Source organism: Ailuropoda melanoleuca, chromosome 18 (genome assembly GCF_002007445.2).
Source record: "Ailuropoda melanoleuca isolate Jingjing chromosome 18, ASM200744v2, whole genome shotgun sequence".
NCBI classification, from domain to species: domain Eukaryota; kingdom Metazoa; phylum Chordata; class Mammalia; order Carnivora; family Ursidae; genus Ailuropoda; species Ailuropoda melanoleuca.
Window position 1 is genome coordinate 13443378 of NC_048235.1, and position 15066 is coordinate 13458443.

Below are 15066 nucleotides of genomic sequence, written 5' to 3' on the forward strand. Positions count from 1 at the left end.
CCCCCACTCCGCTGCTCCTTGGAACTCACTCGGTCAAACATCCGGTTCAGCAGTCTGGGGACCACAGGGAAGACTGTGGGTTGAAGAACCTTGAGGTCATCCATGAGCAGCCTGATATCTCCTTGGAAAAATCCTATTTTAGCTCCATGACACAGCATCACACACTAGGGCAGTAAATAAAAATAACCCCCATGTCGTCATCAAAGCAGGCACTACACAACATACACACAGACACACAAGGCTTCCGTTTTAGCATTTCAGATCAGTGTCCAGAAACTATGATGTTCCTACATGTCAGTAGCTTTTCAAAAAACGTTCTAGAATTCCCTGGTCATTGCACAACATCAAAGTGTGGCATTTCTCTTGATCACTCCGAAGATAAAGGAGCTGGTAAGAGACCAGACTGTCTTGTTCATAGTGACGATCATGGAGCTTCTGCTTTTAGCTTCAGGATAGATAGCCCGTGAATGAATGACACGGTGTTATGTAATCCAAATCTTTTACTCGCCTGGAAACTTCAGGCCTGATTTATTCTCAAAACAAAAACTTAGCTACTCGCAAGCCTGGCTACTTGCCAAGCTTATTAAAGTCTCATTTTTAAAATCCAAATCTCACGAAAAGTGTCTGAAAAGCCACTGACTATTTTGCAGTTGAGACACTGGGGCATCAAAGAGCAGAGCGGTTTGACGTTCAGCTCTAATTTACTGCATGGATTTGTTCCTGCCTGATGCAAATTGCACCGGCAAGCCATATGCTCTTGACCCACAGACTGCCTATTTTAAATTTTAAAGAGAAAGAGTGATTCAAAAGATGATGCCACGGAGGTACAAATGGTGTCAGGCTTGAAAGCAGAAACCACTAGAAAGGCACACCCTGGTTCATGGTTTCAAAATTCAAGCTCAGAGAGGGGGGCTTTTGTTCAGGGTGGCCTGCCTCCCAGGCACACTTCCAAAACTGCAATTAGGTATATACAGGCCATTATCAACTCGTTTGAGATCACTTTGGAAACTCACAAGACCTCCTGAGGTGTGCAGGAGCAGAGGTAACAGAGGCAAGATGGGATCTCGCGACCCTGATCCTTTAGGGTAAGTGCATCCTACAGGCCAGTAGCCAGTCAAAGGGCCGCTCACTCTCAGTCAGTCACCTCTCCATTAGTCCGGTTACTGACACCTAGCACAGTGTCAGGGACACAGCTGGTGCTCAATAAATATTGGTTAAATGAATGAATGGTGCCCACTGGTTTTTCCTAGATGTACATAATCCAAAATTGTCCAAGAAGGAAAAGAGGTGGTTCTTGTCACACCGTTGTATACAGGGAGCCCAGGCCAAGGGCAGCTAAAGATCATCCTGCTTTTCCAAGGGCACTCAGAATATTGGCGGAAAAAATGAATCTTAAGCCAACTTGTGCATTATGAACAAGCCCAGTGAAACACAGAAGCTTTTTACAGAGGCAGAAGCTTCATGAGGCTTTGTAGGGTGGCGTTCATAAAAATTCTACCTGTACAGTTAATCTTTCTGGAATCATGCCTTGTGCATATCCTTCAGAAGTCTGAGCTTCTAATTTTAAAATGAATGATTAAAGTTCAAGTATTCAGACCACTCCCCCCCCCACATTTATACTCTTTTAAGTCATTAGCACCATTTCTAAAATGGGGCTGCGCGAAGAATTCTCTCTGGGGATGACAGTGCGCCCGTGAATCTTACCTGCAGCAGCTGCTCATACATGTGTGCCAGTGGTAAAAACGAAATGTGTGTGTCACTGGCATTCAAGGCAAGTGTCTTCTGTAAAACAAAACAACTTAGCAGAACACAAACAAACGCACAAGCACAAGAAAACAAGACAAGGCCTACCTCTACAACTCTTTCAAACATATGGGCGAGAGGCAAGAAAGATATCAACGTATCATCTGGGGAAGGATTGACTGTGCTCTGTAAGCAAAGACACCAGCAAGCAGAGAAGCGTTAAGATTTCCAGTAATTTCCCATTTTATTTCAGAGCACATAATTCCTTAATGCTAAGGAGAAACAGCTTTTGCTTATAATGGGCAGTTATTTCTCACCAAAGTATGAAATGAAAAGGCAATACTTTATGGCTTAAATTATTCAATTAGAGTGGAGGTCATTTATCATGATAAAGTAAACCCACTCAGGACTGTAGTCCACATAGGGAAAATTTGGTCCAAATTTGGATATTAAGGGATTAGGTGCTTTTAATCACTGAGTATTTCAAAGTTACCGTCCCCCACGGCCCAGCAAACTCAATTCCACCTTAAGTAAGAAATAAAAGGTTCACTCCAACATAACATAGCATATTATGTTGTGGAAACAGAAGATCTATTTGAACATAAAATAGCATTTTATGTTGTAAAAGGATAGGAGGAGGGAAGATAAGAGAAACTGATTGCTAAGCTCTTTTAATATACAGTATAAATGCATTCTGAGTATTTTAGTTTGATCAACATCTTTACCTGAACGGCCTACTTTACACCCCATGAAAATGTCTCGATTTGTTTAGCGCAAGCTCTGATCTGGCATCATCTCCCATAAAACACTGCTTTGTGATAAAGGTCTGCATCGAGGCTGAGCTGGACATCTGGGCTCCATTTCAAGGCTGAGAAGGGGCTTTAACGCCAGGCGCAGGGAGGGTTTGCGTGGAATGTTCATGTTATTCACATGTGAGGAACTCTGGCCAAAGCAGAGACTGCCTCCAGCAGTCGCTGCACCCCAATTAAGAAATGAAGGCCCCATCAGGTGCCTACACAACCTCTTCCAGGCCGTGCCCATCCCCCACCAGTCCTGAGCAAACCCAGCAGCCCCAGAAGCAAGTGATGTAGCCTGAACCTGCCATAATCTTAGATTAATTTTATTCAAGTGTGATCTGCATCCTGACTAGCTCATCTCAGGAGGAAACTGTTTATATAAAGAGAAGTCAGACTCTGTAATTTCTACACTTTTCAATTTTCTGATTTGGTATCCCCAAAAATGTACATTAGCAACATGAGAAGTTCTACAAAGTTGGAATGTCCCTGATTGTGTGATTAATTTTAAACAAAGTCTGTAACCATTTGCCTCAGTAAGCCACGAGTGTATTTTAAGTTTTCTTCGAAGGCTAATTAGGAAATTAAAATTCCACTTAGGTGAGGTACTCAATGTTGAATTCTGTTTATGAAATATACCCCAAAAAAGGTATTTGGGACTAAGAAAGTGTGGGTATAGGCAGGAGTGAGACAGGCCTTCTTCAGCCACCAAAGACGCACGTTCCCCAAAACCATTAAGCATGGGGGTTCCTGTCATGAAAATCAGAGCTCACAGAAGAACCCTCCCAGACACTGCAAAAGCGAATTACATAAAATGTGCAAAGGTATGAGAGAAAGGCATTATATTGTTCGAGAAGTACTTTTAAAACAAGTTTGAAATATACCCTTGCTGCTATGACCAAATTGTATCCCCCATTCTCCCCAAATTCTTGTTCAAGCCCTAACCCCCAATGTGACTGGATTTGGGGATGGAGCCCTTGGGGAGGTAATTCAGGTGAAATGAGGTCATGGGGTGGGGGACCTGATCCAATACCATGGGTGTCCTTGTAAGCGGAGGAAGAAACACCAGAAATCTCTCCCTCATTCTCCATGTGCACAAAGAGGAAAGGGCAGGTGAGGTCACAGTGAGAAGGCAACTACCCACAGGCCAGGAAGCCCTCACCAGCAACCAAATTTGCTGATACTTTGATCATGGATTTCCAGGCTCTCGCACTATGAGAAAATAAGTATCTGTTGTTTAAGCCACTCAGCCTGTGTGATTTTGTTACAGCAGCCCAGAGGACCAGGACACTTAGGGGGCAAACTTTAAGATTATAGGAAACCAACTAAAGTTCAAGGCTTTAATCCTTCTAATAAAATGGAAGTCGACTGTAATAAAGTAACAATTCAGAAAACTTCCATGTACCATTTAACATTTCATCTGTCCACTTAAAGAAATTCTCTTCCCCACACTGGAACAGTAGGGAGATAAGAGCACAAGAGAGTCATTTCTTCTTGGTCCTGTCCTGGAAACATTTATAGGGCAGTATCCAAATAAAGTTGTACCTTATAAAAGTTGTAATAACTTCTGTCAACTCAGCTTTACAGTCACACACAGGAGATGGAGATTAGGTCCACCAAGCAAACGATCTGAGGACAGGTGACCTCAGACCATATTAAAGCTCAGATCTTATCTCTACTCATACAGTAGGGGCCCAACATGGCGGGGCTGCCTTTACCACTCTCATCCTTAAGGCCTCATGCCAACCAAGGAACACGAAGAAAGATGACAATATCCCCAAAGTTTACCTCTGTGATTTTCACAAAAGCTGAACAATCGCTCACTATATTTCGATGCGTGATCAATGCTCCTTTGGGGTTGCCTGAGGAACACACAGGAGCAGAACAAAGTTAAAGTCCACCCAAAAGTGACAGAAATTAAGGAAGCCCAGAACTCTGTATAATTGGGTTATGCCTCTAGCGTCAGGTGCACCCAGGAAAGCCAAATGTGGAATGACCTTATTACATTCCAGAACAATCTGCCATCCTTTACATGAAATGTCTTATCTTAAACCACCTTTATCAACATGGGTGACTTTTAGAGGGCACAGAAGAGGAGAAAATGCAGGAATTTTATTTCTGGAAATGAAATGTTGGTTTGTCCCAGGAAATGGGGGAGTCTACTGTCGCCTTCCATCAGCGTCTGAGGAAGTACACGGCATGCTCAGATTCTGAGAAGGTCGGATACGGCGACAAGAGAAGAGTACTCGAACCCCTCTGTGTCCTCTGCTTTTGGTCCATCTGTAGTTCAACTAAGTCCCCCGTCACCCGCCATCCAAGAAAGGGGGGCAGGGGTTACACACCTCCGGATACCACTCAGAAGTGACTGCATTTCAAAACTTACCCGTAGTCCCACTGGTGAAACAAACGACCGCGAGATCTTCAGGTGCTGGAGGCTACGGCACATTTAAAAAAACAAAACACACACGACCAAGGTGGTATAAGTCAGAACTGAAAGAAAACTGCAAGCCATAAGCTAACCCCCAAGACCTGTACTAGTCTCGGAGACAACTAGATATTGGAAAGGCTGTAGCAGGGGGCTGACAGTAGGAATTTACCTTAGGCCTCTGTCTGTTGGCTCTTCCCAGGTCCTAAATGAGAAGAGAAAAAAAATCTTAAATGGAAACATTTTCTAAATGTAAAGAAGAAGGTGACATCCAGTCACTTCAAGCTGACTTTACCATGGGATTCACTGGCTCAAAGACAGTAGACATTTCAAATGAAAGAAACTGGCAATTTTAATGAACCTAAAGAGAAACATTTACACGTTCCCAGACACCATTTTCCAATTGTCTTCTCTCATATATAAAACCATATAAATGGTATGAGGACTAGTCTTTTTAACAGTATTTATTCAAAAGACAGGAATCAGAGTCTTTGACGATGGATTTCTTGTCCCCACTCCCACACCCTTGTACGGCCTTTAGTGAAGCCCGGCTCTTAACCGACATCAAACCGAAATCATAACCCAAGAACAGCAGATGTACTGCATTCTCCCGGAATCACCCAATTCCTGGTAACTGGCATGTTCTTCAGTCTGGAGAGAAAAATCAGTCTCTGCCAGATGAAATGCTAGAGGTTCAAATATCTGTACTCTCCACATGGCGTGGATAAAAAAAAAAAAGGATTTGGGAACCTCCAATTACAAAACAGTCCTCTTGAATGGACATGAAGAGTGGCAGGCTCATTTCTGAGGGGCACATCTCCCCGCGGCTGCCTCCCGGTCACTACCAGGGGGTCATTTCGATGCTGTTCAGTTCACTGCATACAGGTGTCTCGGTGGCCACTTTAATTAGCTATTAATTTCTCTAATGAACTATTTATATTCTTTTCCTATTAAAACTGATCGGCTTGAATGAGCATATGCAGTGAGCATGCCTAGAACTAAGGAAATCTGATGAATGTGCTCAGGGAGTTTCTGCCCAGCATATGGTTTAAAACTGTTTTTTAAACAAATTTTTTTAAAGATTTTATTTATTTATTTGACAGAGATAGAGAGAGACAGCCAGCTAGAGAGGGAACAGAAGCAGGGGGAGTGGGAGAGGAAGAGGCAGGCTCATAGCGGAGAAGCCTGATGTGGGGCTCGATCCCAGAATGCCGGGATCACGCCCTGAGCCAAAGGCAGACGCTTAACCACTGTGCCACCCAGGCGCCCCTGAAACTGTTTTTAATCTTAATTACATTTTAAATTATATATATAACAGACTACTGATTCAAAACAGGAACAGTGAAGTCCAAATAGAAGTCAACCAAGAGCTGAAGCAATGGTAATTCTTTCATTTTTTCCCCCAAAAGAATCTTCATCAGACCCAAATCTCCACCCATCTGTTCAAAATTCTTACATAACTTCAATAGTTACATGTGATTTGATTTTTAATTTATCAGGAACAAACATTACCAAATGAGTGCCCCTCTTGGCCAAGAAAGTCCACAGCCTCAAACCTGTCTGAAGACATCATGTAGAAGAGAGTACAGCAACCATAAAAATAAACGAGTTGCCATCTTCAGGCTCCAAATGCCAAAAACAAAAAGCAAAAAACCTCAACCAGAAGAAAAGCCGAATTCTAGTTAATGATTAGCATGCTAAAGTATTTAGGGGTGATAAAAACTGCAGCCTAATGAAAATGCATTAAAAAAATAAGATTCATGAATGAATGGAGGGATGGAATGATGGATGAGTACATAATGAAACAAAAACATGAAAACGCTAGCTGTGTGGTGCTTGGGGCTGTACGGCAGTCTACTGTCAGTTCTCCCAACTTGTTTACATGTTTGAAAATTCTCACAATAAAATATCCAAAAAAAGCAAAAATTCCAAATACCAGTATTTGTCTTTTTGATACAACAAAACTATCTATTAATATAAACTTGATTATATGATCAACCATAAAACCAATTTTAAATCCACTTCTCAAAAATTAACCTTCTGTTTACAAAATTTTTTTTTTAAAGATTTTATTTATTTATTCGATAGAGATAGAGACAGCCAGCGAGAGAGGGAACACAAGCAGGGGTAGTGGGAGAGGAAGAAGCAGGCTCACAGCAGAGGAGCCTGATGTGGGGCTCGATCCCAGAACACTGGGATCACGCCCTGAGCGTGAAGGCAGACGCTTAACCGCTGTGCCACCCAGGCGCCCCTGTTTACAAAATTTTTAAAACCAAGCATGAATCCTATTACACAGGGAAGTGTAGAACAATGTCTTTTATAAAATAAAGCTTTAATATAAACTTTATATTATGATCTTCACTTGCCTAAATTTTTTCATCTTAAAATTACGTCATCGTAGAGCCGTTGAAAAACAACAAAAAAATCCTGTATGTGTGTGTATGCGTATGTCTGTGGGCACGTGTATCCGTGGGCATGTTCGTGTGGTGGGGTTAGGGTGAAGGAGGAAAAATGGGGGAAATGAAATTATTGTGAGCGGCGATCACAAGTAAAAAAACAAACGTGCGGAAACACTAGGTAAAAAGCTAGTTGTCAGCCTAACTAAATAGGACAGCACACCTGTTCTTAGGGACTCAGCTTCTCTGCCAGTGTGCGTGTGTGTGTGTGTGTGTGTGTGTGTGTGTGTACACACGTATGAGGCAGAGGCTCTGTTAGAACAAATTACAGTTTCCCTAGGATGGCTGAGTTCCTCCGGAAAGGCATTACATAGACCCTTGCTTGTAGCCTCCAATTCCTCGCAAAAGGAGAACTATAAATACAATTTGAAACCCTATCTTTAACAGTTCCAGGAAAATATTTGTAACATTTTTGGAAGGAGAACAACTTACCGTATTTGGCCTATTCCTATGATATGTACCTGGTAAGATCCTCCTCTTACCAGCTTCTTGGGATTAAACTACTCCAAATCCAACTGGGAGAATCAGATTCTTACATGATGTGATGTCAAACAACCGATTTAAATATGGGCCCCACTCATTTTCCTAGAATGGTTACTTTTAAAGTTTTGATTAATGTGCATCTTAAGAAATTTAATATAAAAATAAACCAAATCCAACATCTATGCTGGAAATTCACCAGGATGCTACAAAGGCAACTTGGGAAAAAGAATAATGATTTCTGTAGCTGGCTCTGTTTTAGAAATAAATCAGTAAGTAAACGGCACAAAAGCCTATAAAGGACATACAAACTTAAACTGGAAATCCACATTTCTACCATACCGTGGCATGGCTTGTCAGTACTCCAAAATAAATACGTGAGCACCACAACTTGTCTTATGAGAGTACTTTCTACGTGATGGAGCCACAGTGGGTCGTGCATGTAGAATTCTTTCCAGTGAGAAGACAGGAATTTCCACTCTGGGTCTTTTATGGGTTGCTGAGATGACCAACCAGAGCTGGGATTGCGTGGTTGCACTGGATACCACATTTGAGCCAAAATGGCCTGAGGAACACCCATCAGAGAAGAGGGAAGGATGACTCACCTCCATCGCCTTCATACTGATGATTTCCACGCCACACCTTTTGCCTCGATCCAACAGATCGATGCCATAGGAGTCCATGAGGACGATGATTTTAAGGCCTGGTGTTAACTTATTTTCCACACCATCTAATAAGAGGTTGGCCTTCTCTGGCTTGTCAACAAAAACCAGAGAGAGTTCAGCTGGGAAGGAAGAGATACAATGAAGAATGAGCTCTGAGATATTAAAAGCCTGACTCTATCATATCTGACACTGGGTTATTTTAAGGTCCACAGTTTTTGAATAGAAAGATAGATGTACATTTAAACATAAAATCTGGGGGTGCCTGGGTGGCTCAGTCAGTGAAGCGTCTGCCTTCGGCTCAGGTCATGATCTCAGGGTCCTGGGATCGAGCCCCGTGTTGGGCTCCCTGCTCTGCGGGGAGTCTGCTTCTCCCTCTCCCTCTGCCCTTCGCCCTGCTCTTGTGTTCTCTCTCTCTCTCTCAAATGAATAAAACCTTTAAAAAAATAAACATAAAATCCCTATCAAATCAAATATAACCAAATGTAAAGTCACCAAAATCTAGTTGATAACGAGGCCAACGTCCACCCAGAGACCACAGACATACCTTTGTTGACTATGTAGGTGATTGCTTCCATTCCAAGCGTATCGTAGAGGGGAACGACCACCATAGAGTAAGCAAAGCATCCCTGTTCAATGATCACCCACTAAATGAACAGTAAAGGTCGGGGAGAGAAAATGAGATGTCATCATGGAACCACTCCAAGGAGAACACCACTCTAGAGAGATTCAAAGTGGAAACACTAGACGTGGCAAAATTAACATCTGTGTGTCTACTACTATGTGCCAGGCACCATGAGGCACTCCTCATGAGAACAAAACACCTGCCCCCTTCTTAGACGGAAAGAGCAATTTTCCAGGAGAAGTGAGGCAAATATGTGAAAAGATAATTAACTGTACAAGAGAGGGACTGACTCGGACACAAGGGAGCCCATGGTGGGCCACCTTTGCCGGGAAGGTAACAGAGCTCGCCCTTTGCCAGGGCAGCACGGTTTGGACAGATGGAGAGAAAGGCAAGGAGACTCCAGTAGTGGGGACTGCACGACTGAGAGCAGCGAGGAGGTGGGCGAGCACCCTGGCCAGCCTGCGTGTTCCAACAGGCAAGGCTACAGTGGGCTGGAGCAAGGCTGTGGCTAGTGAGGGGCCTGGCTCCATTCCCTGGGGGACGCACAGCCACAGAGGGCTTCTCGGCACAGTAGAGGTTCTGGGGTCTGAGGAAGACCAACCTGGCAACTGTGTGCAGTAGGATCTAGGAACTGGGGAAGGAGGGACACACACTTGGGAAACAGGAAAAATGTTCTGTCAAAATCTCCCCAGAAAAGATGAAGGAAAGATGTGATACAGTAACTGGTCACCTTGCCTCTAGACTCAGCAGCCATGTGGCAACTATTCTGCCTACACGGCAAACGTGGTGAGACCAGCCTTTCACTTAAAATCCTTGGCGGCACCACCATCCTCAGCCACAGTTCTCGAATCCCCTGCAGAACACCAGCGCACGGCACAGATAAAGGCAAAGCTGCTGTGGGAAGGAAGCACGATGCACTCACACTCACTTGGCCCGGAACTACTTTCCCCTTTTCTTTCCTGGCACCAATTTCAAGCTACGAACATGGAGGTCAGGTCCAAGCTCCTCAGCTGGGTCGTGTGGTATGTGTGGTCCTGTCCTTCCTGCGCCTCCAAGCTCTACCATAGGAAAATGCCTCCTTCCCCAACACAGACATGCTGCTTGATGCAAACATGTGGCTGTTCTTGACATTCCCTTGGCGCCCCCCACCCTCATATCCTTCAACACTCCACTCGGAGGCCACCTCCAGGAAGTCCTCCTTGACTGGGCTCCCATAAACCCTTTTCTGTGTCCACGCTTACCACACTACAGAGAAAGCATCAGCTTATGGGCCGGTCTTCCCTCACATGGTACCTTACGAGGAGGATCCAAGTCACTGTTGTGCTTGGTGCCTCGCAGCCCCTGGCATACAGCAGGTGCGCAATAAACATTTATTAAACTAGCTGATAAATATAGGAAGGAGCTTACTCTGTGAAGTAGGGAATACCTGTCCTAGGGACAGATTCATTATAAAATTCCACTCATGCAATAATCTCGGATGTGTTCCCTTGAGTAAGTTTTACTTGAAATGAAAGAAACTAAATTTCATGAGCCTGGTCACAGTCCAGCTATGGAAAACGCTGTTTTTCCCTTACTAATACATAAAACTGTGGGAAACCATTCTCATTTATAAAACAGTTGGTAGCACAGGGATGGAGCCGACACGTCTTTTGGACACAAGAATCAATTCAATTTCTTCAAGCTTAGCTGCTTGAATTTTTCCAAGCCAAGTTATGCCACTAATTTGCTCATGAACGCTATAAGCAACAGTTCCACAGAGCTTCTCGTGTAAACGGACCTCGAATGCAAGGCTTTGCAGAAGCACCATGCGGGGGGGGCCTTGACAGCCAGGCAGACCGCACGCCCACATTAAGGCTGACTCACCGTCAAGGCACTTTCCCTGCTGCCCATGGTATTTTAAACTTGGTAACCTGATCAGAGGGCAAGTCCCTACCTTCCAGAGAGCAAAGAGGAGAGTCTGCAGCTGACAAAAATATGTCCAAGTTTCTCTACAATTTACAGATGCTATTTTTCTAATCACAGACAGAAGCCTTAAGGTAAGAAGATTTCTTTGTGAGCTATATGTTCTAATAACCTCTTTGTTAGTTTTTGTTTGGGACCTGGTTTTTAAAAAAACAAAAACCAATAATCCAAAAAGTGATTTTTTGTTTTCCCCCATATAAGGGCCAAGGAGGCCCTGGCTTGGGTTTTCATAGGTGGCACTTTCTTTTTTTTTTTTTTTTAATTTATTTATTTTTATTTAAATTCGATTAACATATAACGTATTCTTGGTTTCAGAGGTAGAGGTCAATGATGCATCAGTCTTATAAATACCCAGTGCTCATTCCATCACGTGCCCTCCTTAATGCCCATCACCCAGTTACCCCATCCCCCTATGCCTCTCCCCTCCAGTAACCCTCAGTTTGTTTCTTATGGTTAAGAGTCTCCTATGATTTGTCTCCCTCACTAATTTCATCTTGTTTTATTTTTTCCTCTCTTCCCCTATGATCCTCTGTTTTGTTTCTTAAATTCCACATATCAGCGAGATCATACGATAATTGTGTCACTTTCTAAGAAATAACAGAGAGACATTTTCTCAGTAATGATCAGAGCACAAAATCGGGTCCCGAGCAAAGGTAGGTGTGAACTCCCAACTGGCTCTTCCATCTGAGAACTGTCAACACCACATGCAATTGGGTGTCTAGTGGTCAATACCTCAGGTCTGTTCTGAGCGAAGATGCCAATGAACTGATCCGGGGCAGCCTTGAAGCCCTTCTGGATGAGTGCTGAGCCCACACACTCGGACATCTCTGCAACCTGGAACGGAGAGGATGAACATCAGGAACCGTGTCAGGCCCAATGTAGGGAACAAAGCTCACTGGGTGACAAGCAGCACCGCCTCGAGGAGGAGAGCAGGAGCAAACAGGCATTTAGCTCTACACTTCTGCAAAACGCAAGGCCTGATTCACCAGAACTCTAAACTATTAAGGGAACTGATCATAGGACTCGTCCTGCAAAGCAGACGAGTCGGATTCCGACAGATGCAGGTCACAGATCACTGGATGCCAGGCCTTCTTACACACTTCTAGTTTTTACTTTAGCTTTATAAAATTACAAAGGTAATCCAAGGACACAGAATTATTATTATTATTACGATGATGATGACAATTTGTAGTTACAAAGAGCAGCAAAGCAGCTAAAACTTGTCATTTGCTACAAATACAGAAATAGCAAATTTGGGGACACCTTCAAAAAACTTGTAACAATTTTAACAAAAATAAATAAATAAGAAAATACTCTTATTGTAAGTAAAAATAGGTAGATTCATAAAAATTAGGTAGGACTTATAAACCTGCGCCCATCCTCTCCCCATTCCTATCCCAAAGTAACTAAAAAAAATTTTTTTTTAATCTTAAAATTTGGAATAATTTTCTTGATTCTCGGTTGGTGGCTTCTCAAGAGCACTGTGAAATCGCACCCACGCCCGCAGGGAGTAAAGCCACACCTGTTCTGGCCCCGAACTCTGTCTGCCACCCGCGCTCCACCCATGGGGATGAGAGCTGACACAGGTGAGGTGACAGCAAGAATATGTTTATTGTGTTTCTACCCACAGCCTGTTTCACAACCTCTGCTCGCATGTCAGGGATGGGAACCCGTGAAATGCTGCCATGGTTTGCAAAGCCTATTAGGACAATCTGCGGGCATTTCTAGCTCTAGAAAGAGGCTCCATACCTGTCTTCAGAAAACCTCAAAGGGATTCCTAGCCCCGCCAAGGTCAGTCACTAGGCTAACAGAAAGACTTGAATGTACACATCCAGAGCTGGCTTCCATGAGTCTAGTTTGAGATCTTCCCCAGCCTCTGGCTGAAATGTACAAAACACAGATTAACACCTTCCGAAACTGCAGTGATTTTCAGTCCACCTCGAAAAATCCAATCTGCCAGGGACCTGTGTTCTCTGCCTTCCGGCCAGGATGTAACAGAAGGGATCAGACAGCACTTGGGGATCCTGTGAGGCCTTAAGCCCACCACGCAACATGACGTGTCCAACACACATCAACTGTTTATACAACACGCGTGAAAACAAGGAGGCTCGGCAACTACTTTATTTTGGCTCTGGTAAAGCAGAATAAAAGCGGCAAGCTCCCTCTGGTCCCTGGGGCTGCACAGCTCATCACCCCTTCCACAAGAAAGGTACGCCAAGCTGTTTGGCCTCTCTGCTCTCTGCCAAGAGCTACGCAAGCAAAGCCCTTCTGCATTGCATCGATCCTCAGAGGAGGGAAGGGGAAGAAAACGTGGTGTGCGTCTCAGTCTAGGGAGGGCCGGCCAGCACGCGTCCTGAGCCGGCTTCGGGTCTCCTCGTGACCGTCACGTCACATACACTCCAGAGCAAGCCAGCGGCCAGACGCAACCTTCACACCAAATACGGAAGGAGGAGGCTCATTTGTATCCATGAATGCCACAGGACGGCCTGCCCCTGGAGCAGGGAGCCACTTCCTGGACAGCTGTGCTGGAAACGAAAGGCAGGAGAGTAGACACTGCCAGTAGCTCCCATACACCCTTGCGGTCCTACTTCCACAGGGAGGAACAGGGGCTTCAAGACGTCCTGTCGTCACGATAAAAACACAAAGCCATGTCTTCCGGTTCTGCTCCTTGCCACCAGAAACTATTTAAACATCTGCAGCTGTGGACCAGTTGGGACTGCAGAGGGACAAGAATAAATCCACCCAGATCCCAGCTTCCTCTGTGCTTATACCGTAATGCAGGTGTCGCCTCTGAGCATCTGTACTGCTCGCCATGGCTGCCCTGAGGTTCAATGTCACACAGTCTCAAGTTGCTCAGGTTCATACGACACACTGAAGAGCCCTAGACCAGAAGATGTGAACCTCACTTCTGGTCCTGTGTCTGCCACTAATCAGCTGCAACCTCGAGCGAGTCCCATCTTTTCCTAGGGGATGTTTTCTCATCTATAAAATGAGAGAGGTGCTCTATATTAGGGCTTCTCAATCTCTCCAGTATCCCGCAAGGCAGAGGAGAATTTCTATCCCCCCACGAGCTCTGGGAGGGAGTCACCTGCTTTAAGCACATTTCTAGAATGTTATCTTAGAGTTATATTTTACTCCACAATGCACCTACTTAAGTTCTACAAGAACCACCAACTGTTACTCAACCAGTTTTCCAAATCTTTGTGTAACTCTTCTTCCTTTGGACGCTGCACATTTACCCTAGAGCTCTGAGCCAGTCCAGAGCACAGACTCTGTAGCAAGCTTACAGCCCTCACAGTCAGTGCCTCTAAGATCAGATGGATTTCAGCCCCACGGCATCCATGAGGACCCAGAGCCAGGAAACTCACCTGTTTGTATGAAAGCCATTCATAGGGTTGGTCTGGCTTCCGAGAGCCTAAACAAGGGCCATTATCTAAAAAAAGAAAAAAACAAAAAACAAAAAATGGGTTTAATGTGCATAAATATTCCAATTTGTATCCCACTTCATTCTACAAAGTATCAGGTAGACTTTGATCCCCAGATTAAAAATAAGGAGTTCAGATTGGAAATGTGTTCTCCCTGGGTTTTGGTCTGATTTTTTATTTGTTTCTATTTTGTTTCTTAAATGGGGCAGGAGAAGAGGAAAAATAAGAGGACATGAAGCAGGGGCGCCCGGGTGGCTCAGTCGGTTAAGCATCTGCCTTTGGCTCAGGTCACGATCTCAGGGTCCTGGGATCAAGCCCCACGTGGGGCTCCCAGCTCAGCAGGGAGTCTGCTTCTCCCTCTACCCTTCCCCCCTGTTCGTGATCTGTCTCACTCTCTCACTCAAATAAATAAATAAATAAAAGGATATGAGGCCAATAAAATTGATGAATTCTTCCATACCTTATCGGTTTGGAAAGGAGTCAGGAGCTGCATG

At 44.3% G+C, this 15066-nt stretch overlaps 1 protein-coding gene across 5 annotated transcripts in view; it reads right to left on the reverse strand.

Moving 5' to 3' along the window:
• The window catches only part of ACSL1 (acyl-CoA synthetase long chain family member 1), a 200621-nt gene that overhangs the window by 11703 nt on the left and 173852 nt on the right, over window positions 1-15066 (reverse strand). For 4 of the 5 annotated variants that reach the window (XM_034647513.1, XM_034647515.1, XM_002914019.4 and 1 more), the window contains 9 exons: window positions 14516-14580; window positions 11880-11981; window positions 9108-9207; window positions 8504-8682; window positions 5135-5167; window positions 4921-4972; window positions 4326-4399; window positions 1852-1929; window positions 30-164 (listed from right to left, as the gene is read on the reverse strand). In XM_034647513.1, the coding sequence (XP_034503404.1) occupies window positions 30-164; window positions 1852-1929; window positions 4326-4399; window positions 4921-4972; window positions 5135-5167; window positions 8504-8682; window positions 9108-9207; window positions 11880-11981; window positions 14516-14580 (818 nt within the window). Of the gene's footprint in view, window positions 1-29; window positions 165-1704; window positions 1783-1851; window positions 1930-4325; window positions 4400-4920; window positions 4973-5134; window positions 5168-8503; window positions 8683-9107; window positions 9208-11879; window positions 11982-14515; window positions 14581-15066 lie in introns of all 5 variants that reach the window. The other variant, XM_034647514.1, reaches the window with a different exon arrangement.